Raw genomic sequence first — 8,010 nt, 5'->3', positions numbered from 1 at the left:
CATTTTAATTTCTGAAAAAATGAGAAAGAAAAGTTTTAAATGATTCCAAGCATTTTTGTTATTATTTTCCCTCAAAGGATGAAGATTTTCAAAAGATGGTAGAGTAGAAAATATTCAGCAAATATAAACAAAGGTATGTGGCAGATTCCTTATTTCTCTTAAAAGTGCTTAATAAACATATAATCTCAAAAATCACTGGTCTTTTGTTCGGTATTCAATGGCCTTCTCTTGGACAGTTTTAAGTGCATATACTATCATTACTTGTGCCTGCGAGAATACTGGCATCATCAGTGGAACCAGGAAAAAACACAGAACCAGAAAATTATGAGAAAATGTAAAATTTTTGTATTAAAAAAAGAAACAAGAAACACTTAAAGAAATGTTCAATGTCCTAAGTCATCAGGGAAATTAAAACCAAAATGGCTCTAGATTCCATCTTACACCAACTAGTGACTAAGATCAACAATTAAATTGACAGCATGTGCTGGGGAGGAGTGGAGCAAGGAGCACACTGCTCCACTGCTGGCAGGGCTGCACACCTGTACAGTCACGCTAGAAACCTTTGGAGGGTTCTCAGAAAATTGGGAATAGTTCTATCAAAAGACCCAGCTCTGAGGTGCCCAACTCCTGCAATCAAGCAGGACTTCCAGTGGAGGAAGGGGAACACCCATCTACCCACAAAACCTTCAACCTCCAACTTGTCCTGCCTACAAGATGCTCAGCAGCTTGTAACCCATCCTATGTAAGAGAGCCAACCCTGACACTCAGCTACACTTGCAGATAGGAACCTAGCACAGCTGTCTCCTGAGAGGCTTTATCCAGCAGTAGATGCAAACAGCTCTAGAGACACATGGCCAAACATCAGGCAGAGCTTGGAGAGACTTGCAGAAGAGTAGGGAATAGAACTGAGTGAGCTGGAGAGGTCAAGGACACCACAAGAAGACTTACATTACAGAGTCAACTAATCTGGACCCAAGGAAGCTCACAGAGCCTGAACCACCAAAGAGCATGCATGGGCTGGACCTAGGCACCCTACATATTTGGAGCAGACAAGTAGCTTGGTCTTCATGTTGGCCCCCTAACAACTGAAGAGGGAACTGTCTTTGATTCTGTTGCCTGCCACTGCATCCCCTTCCTCTAACTAAATACTGCCTGGTTGGGCCTCGGTGAAAGAGGAAGTACTTAGTCCTGCTGGGACTGAATGTCCCTGGGCAAAGAGGTACTGAAAGGGGGTTTTCCCGAAGGGAAGGGATAATGGGGGGAAGTAATTGTTAGGATGGGAGAAGAAGAGGGAGGGGGGAACTGATCGGGATGTAAGGTGAATAAATAAATAAATTAATGAAAAAAGGTTTATTTTTATTTTATGCTTGTTTTATGTTTATGAGTGTTTCCTGCATGTATGTACCACATATGTGCTTCATGCTCACAGAGGCAGGAGGGCACTGGACCCTTTAGAATTAGAGTTATGGATGGTTGTTAGCCACCATGTGAGTGCTGCGAACCAAACTTGGGTGGGTTTACAAGAACAGCAAGGACTCTTAAGGGCTGAGTCTTCTTTTCAGTTCAAACTTTGTATCTTAAAAACATTTAGCTTCTTCCATACTTTGTAACTGCATTCTACCTTAGGTAACCACATAAACCTTATCTTTTCAACACCAAGAATGAAACCTTAGTTGTCTTCTGTATTTCTGCATTGAAATAGTCTTCCCAAGGCTTTCAAACTTCTTGTAATAACTCATACAGCTTAGTTGCTATCTTATATTACATAACATATTTCTATAAAGCTTGGATTATTTTCCTTTAAGGACAGTGTTTCCTACTCTTAAACTTGTCAAGTTGTTACCAAGCAGCTGTGGCTAGAGGGAGCAAAGTTCCATGTGAATTACCGTCCTCATATAAACATATTTTCAAACACCTTCCTGAGTGGCTGATGTTTACTCTCTATCAGCTGAAGATAAATGGATGGGTCCTAAGCAAAGGGTAAATATGTTACTCCCTCAGCCATGACCTTTTACCCTTCTGGTGGCAGTACTGTGATGGAAATAGTCCACAGTGGCTTAGGATGACCCGAGTTAGCCTCTCATTCCCAGGCTAGCAAAAAGCACTGATTATCCTGACCATCGCCTAGGGTCCAAGCAGAACAACTTTCTCACACGGCTAAGAGAGCACATCATTTTATAGTCAAAATTGCATTCAGTGATTCCTTCATTTAGACACATACCTGGTAAGTCAGAGAAGAGAAGGATGCATTCATTGAAGCCATTGGCCAAAAGACGGTCCCGCAGCTGCTGGAGGATGGCTACTCCAATGCAGAATGGGAAAGAGGAATTTCCGAGCAGTAATGTATCCCAGAGGTGGAAAATTTTGTGCAGTGGAAATACATCTGTAGTAAGTTTTATAAAATATACTTAAACAAAATCCAAATTTGTCAAAAATAATAACAGCTAGATTATTAAATATATGATTATTATTACTTCAAGATCAAGGTTATTATTTAAGAACTAATATGTTAAACTGTGCTGATAAAATGCTTGACAGTGTGTGTGCGTGCACATTTGGAGCCTTGTTACAGATATCTGTGAGCTACCCATATGGGTAACAGGAACCAAGTTCTGGTTCTCTATAAAAGCAGTAAGTTATTTTCTTAACTTCTCAGTCAATGTTCTAACCCTGACTTCATTAATTTGCAGCTTCTTAAAGTGCTTCAAATTGATATCAAGTTAGTCAAAGATTACATTCTTTTTTTGAATTCCATTAACAATTGGTATATTTCATTCAGAATTTTTCCCAGAATTTTTAGTAACACTATTTACACATGTTTACATCTGCAAATGAATTTTGGGATTGCTTTATATACAATAAGATAACATTTCCATTGTGTATCATACATACACGATTACTTTATCAAATTCATACCAAAAATCTATTAATTAAAAAATACAGTTTTATTCTCACTTAATGCTGTGACTATCTTCCTAGGCGAAAGCACGTAGACTACCTCACCTGTCATTCCACTCATCATGTGCATTGCAGTTAAGTATGGCTCTTCATTTACAGATCCATACCTGACTAAATCATTACATACTCATAAAATATGATTAATTTCTAGAGGACGCCCAGTTTAGGAAGTAGAGCCATGTGCTAACAGAGAACACCTAGAAAGCAAGCCAATTTAGTAGAAAACTGTCTTTAAAAAGTTGATGTCAAATTCTCTTCTTAAAAAGTACTAATCACATGCAAAATAGATTTTAGTTTTCTGCAACATTTTCTTTTTTTTTTTTTTTTTTTTTTTTTTTTTTTTTTTTTTGAGACAGGGTTTCTTTGTTTAGCCCTGGCTGTCCTGGAACTCACTCTGTAGACCAGGCTGGCCTCGAACTCAGAAATCCGCCTGCCTCTGCCTCCCGAGTGCTGGGATTAAAGGCGTGAGCCACCACACCCAGCTAACATTTTCTTAATATTTAAGGTTAGAATGTTTGAAAATTTTTGTCTATAAACTATATCATGTAGAAATTTTATAGAGATGTATAGTGCATTTACTTAATATTCTATAAATTTAAAATTCTGAGAAGAATGAGGCTGTGTTTTTGCTGCCACCAGGGGGATGGTACTTACGAGTAAACATGGTGAGAAACCAAGGGATGGCGTAGAGCTGTGAGCAGAACAGGAAGGAGCCCGGGACATGGATGTGGAGAAAGTAAAAGGCATAATTAGGGTGCTCATCACCAAACTAAATGGTTTAAAAGTTCTTTGTTTTGTTGTACTCCAGTGACGAGATATGAAAGAATGCAGCTAACTACAGTTATTATCACAATACATTTTATATAGGGTTATCTATCTTAAAAATGCGGGTGATTCTTTTGCCAGGGATTACCCAGTGTATCTTCATTTTACCAACAAGTATTCACAAGACCATGGCCAAGTCAAATGCAGTAAAAGCACATACATTTTAGGTGCATATTTTATAGATTTTAAAGGTCCTTATGATAGTTAATGTTTTGTGTTAAATTGACAGACTGTTAGGATGCTCAGTGAAGTGAATACGTATTATTTCGGGATGCACCCTTGAACGTGTTTTTAGGTGGAACTAACTTTTAAAAAGGTGTTAGGTAAGTGGACTGTCCTAGTCTGTATAAGGCACCATCCGGCCCATTGAAGATCCACAGAGTGGAAGTGGGAAGAAGAAGAAATCTCCCTTTTCTTTTCTGCCCATTTGCTTGATCTGCAATATTTCATTTCATTCACCCCTGTTCTTGGGCTGGGACTGTTAACAACAAGTCTTAAAGTTAAGACTACTTTGTGAGTGACTCCAGGCTACAGTTAAACAAAGACTTACACTGCCAACTTAGACATGCATCCTTTCAGCACCTATCAATTACAGATTTATGAGGTGAGAAGCATACTGCCTTTGTATTGTATACAAGAGAGTATGCATTCTATCCAAAGGCTAGTCAAGAACTGAAAGTAAAGATATATACTTCATTAAAGTATAAATTCTATAGTAAAACAATCAACATTGATTTCCACATTACCTACCTAAGCAGACAAGCAGATAATCCTCTCTAGAGATGTTGCAAATGCAAAAAGGAAGCTTGGAATATTTAGCCTCAACGTAACCAGTGTGCATTGTACAAATAAAAAAGATATAACTAAGTGTAAGTCCTACACCTTAATTTAAAATCTAAAAATATGAGGTCAAATTTATCACATTATCTGACTTTTATTTTAAAAATATAACACCAATTACATTACTTGTGACCATTTTGGTGTAGGCCAATTGATTGTCATTAAGAATATTTTGTCAAATTTTATTAATGCTACTATGTGTTGTACAATTCATTCTGAGCATTTTCATTCATCCACGTAACATAAAATGTTTTGTTCTGAATGTGGATAAACCAGATGTGCTATAAGAGACTTGCATGCTTGGTAGCTATGTGGTAAAACCTCACAATTCTGGCTAGGGCATTAATGGCAAAGATGCAGAAACTTATGGCTTCTTTTACCATGGTGGTAACATTCTTGTGGCTAATACATGCCAAGACTGCTCGCAGGCACTCAGGATGGGCAGTGACCAGGCAAGCCATAGTTCAATGCCCACTGATGGTTTCTATGCTACAAATTCTCTCTGCTCATTTTTCATACCACTCAGTACCGTCAGACATTGCTGGCCAGTCCCACTTTCTGAGAACACACTTTTGTCTTACTTGGCTCGAGACAACATATTCACTGAGTTTTCTTCTAACTTTTCTTACTGCTGCTTATCCATGGTTGTTGTTTGTTTTCTTTTGTTTTTTCCCTGAGTTTCTTTTCACCCTTTTGACTTTTAAACACAAAACTGCTCCGTTCCCTGAAACTTTATTATTTTCCTATTTTTTCTTAAAATACTAATTTTAGTATGAAGACTGGCATATTTTAGTTCTACTCCAAGCTTTCCCTCATAAATTCCAAGCTCACATTTCAAAATGCCAATTTATATTTTAACACATCTATCAAATATTTCTGTCTGTCTGTCTTTCTGTCTATAGTCTCTTTATCAGTCAACTACCGTTAACTGACCTCGAGCCTTCCTCCACACTCTGTAACTCCAAACATACATCTCTACATCAGTTTAAGAGCCCCTTATCCTTCCACTTGCTGCAGCACAGGTTTGCAGTTGTTCCTGAGTGCCCTCTTCTTGAACACCATGTACCTGTCACCAGCAGTCTTGCTTGTCTACCTTCAAAGTACTAATCTGTGACCAGTGAAAACTTCCCCTGCCTCTACTGCTAAATTCAGATTGAAGCCACCCATCACACGCTACTTACTCCATAGCTACAACTAATCTACAACACTCGATCCTTGTCTGTTCTTGAATTTCAGCCAATGAGGTGTCAGAGTGATCTTGTTATGTTACACCATGGGTCACCATTCTATTCAAAAGCATCTTGTTTCTTTGTGATGATGAAATAAAGCCAGTGGTGATAATATATGTGTAACACTTAAAATACTCTCCCCTCCAGCTCCTGCTATGTGGCCTCACAATGCTCCAACCACAATGGATATTCCCTTAACATCTCTAGTATACACCTCCCACCCAGACTGGAACTTGCTGTTGCTTGGTTGTTATTTTATTTTTGTAAGGAACTGATTCAAAACCACCTTTCCTGAGAGCTTTTCCTGGCATCCTCATTTAAAAATTCAACTCTTCCTTCATTCAAACACTTAACACATATGTCCAAATTCAGCTTTTTATTCCTCTAGAATTTACCAATATATACTGAATATATCACATTGTCTATTTTTATATCTTTTTTCATGACATCTGCTTATTTATTTATTTATTTACTATGGCTTTTTTAGCAAATGTGCATTGTAAAATAGTTTTTATGTACTTGCCTTTTAATTTTTTGTATTTTTATTAACAAGGATGATGTGGCCCACAGGTGTGCCTGGAGGCCAGAAGGATCAGATCCCTAGTACTGGAGTTGACAGGCTGTGAGTCACCAGGGGAGGGCTGGGAAGAGAACTTGGGTCCTCTGCAGGAGTTCTCAACTGCCGAGCCACCTCCCTAGCCCCATCACTTTTTAATCATATACTTCCACAAAAATATGAGGGAAAACATTTTTGTCTTTACCCCCTCTCCTTTAATGTATTCAGGGGATAGAGTAATATAAAGTATATAATAGGCAACCAAATATCTGTTTAAACAATGAAGGAAACACACAATGGTGATATCAGATTACAGAACCAAATGCTCCTGACATCATGCCCTCCTGAGAAGTCTTCAAAGAAGCAAGAAAGGATGAGGAAAGGACTTCATCCCGAGTACTCTGTCCAGAAGAACATTTTCATATTAAGTAGCAGGAAGTGCAGGAAACATCTCCACCTCTAGCTCTACAGATGCATGCTTTGAGGGCAGCACTTTCCAACAGGTTCAGATTAGTGGAGGGAAGTGCACACAGTGACAAGGCAGAGACCTGGGGGTATTATTACCAGTGCTAGATGCTTCTTACCAATACAACCGAGACCAGAGAAACGCAGTAACAATATGTGAGACATAATTCCTTATTCTTTCTATATCCTTTTTTTCCTCCCTCCCTTCCTTCCTTCCTTCCTTCGAGAGGGAGGGGAAAGCTTGGACTTAGGGATTGAACCCAAGGCCAAAAAAGCACTGTGTCTTTCAAGAACATCCTCAGCCTTCTTTTTTTTCCCCAAGCTTATAGACTTTTTTTATTTAACACTGAAGGGCTTCTTATTCTACAGCTATGTACTGTATTTACCACAGCGAGTTTCTTTTAAATCATGAGTAGTGTTCTTCCACTGTAGTGAAACATGAGTCAGTTTTTTTTTTTTTTTATGAATGTCATTCTTTTTTTATTGGATATTTTCTTTATTTACATTTCAAATGTTATCCCCTTCCCCAGTACCCCCCATTCCATCTCTACCTTACTTCTATGAGGGTATTCCCCCACCCACCCACCCACCCACCCATTCCTGCCTCCACACCCTGGCATTCCCCTACACAGGGGCATTCAGCCTTCACAGGACCAAGGTCCTTTCCTCCCACTGATGCCCAACAAAGTCATCCTCTGCTACATATGTGTCTGGAGTCATGTATACCCCCTGGTTGGTGGCTTAGACCCTGGGACTAAGAGGGGGGGACGGGGTCCGGTTGGTCGATATTGTTTTTTTTCCTATGGAGTTGCAAACCCCTTCAGCTCCTTCAGTCCTTTCTCTTTTTATTTTTTATTAGATATTTTCTTTATTTACATTTCAAATGCTATCCCAAAAGTTCCCTATACCCTCCCCCTGCCCCTGCTCCCCTACCCTCCCACTCCCACTTCTTGGCCCTGACATTCCCCTGTGCTGGGTCATATAAAGTTTGTAAGACCAAGGGGCCTCTCTTCCCAATGATGGCCGATTAGGCCATCTTCTGCTACACATGCAGCTAGAGACACGAGCTCAGGGGGTACTGGTTAGTTCATATTGTTGTTCCACCTACAGGGTTGCAGCCTCCTTCAGCTCCTTGGC

General features: G+C 39.3%; 1 protein-coding gene across 2 annotated transcripts in view; it reads right to left on the bottom strand.

Moving 5' to 3' along the window:
• The window catches only part of Tbck (TBC1 domain containing kinase), a 148,640-nt gene that overhangs the window by 75,135 nt on the left and 65,495 nt on the right, over positions 1-8,010 (bottom strand). For both annotated transcript variants that reach the window (XM_029537455.1, XM_021195648.2), the window contains exons 21-22: positions 3,613-3,649; positions 2,222-2,383 (exon numbers count right to left, since the gene is read on the bottom strand). In XM_029537455.1, coding sequence (XP_029393315.1) covers positions 2,222-2,383; positions 3,613-3,649 — 199 coding nt within the window. The remainder of the gene's footprint in view (positions 1-2,221; positions 2,384-3,612; positions 3,650-8,010) is intronic.

This window comes from Mus pahari, chromosome 4 (genome assembly GCF_900095145.1).
Source record: "Mus pahari chromosome 4, PAHARI_EIJ_v1.1, whole genome shotgun sequence".
NCBI lineage: Eukaryota > Metazoa > Chordata > Mammalia > Rodentia > Muridae > Mus > Mus pahari.
The sequence above is the reverse complement of the archived record's forward strand: the minus strand, read 5'-3'. Positions and strand labels throughout refer to the sequence as shown.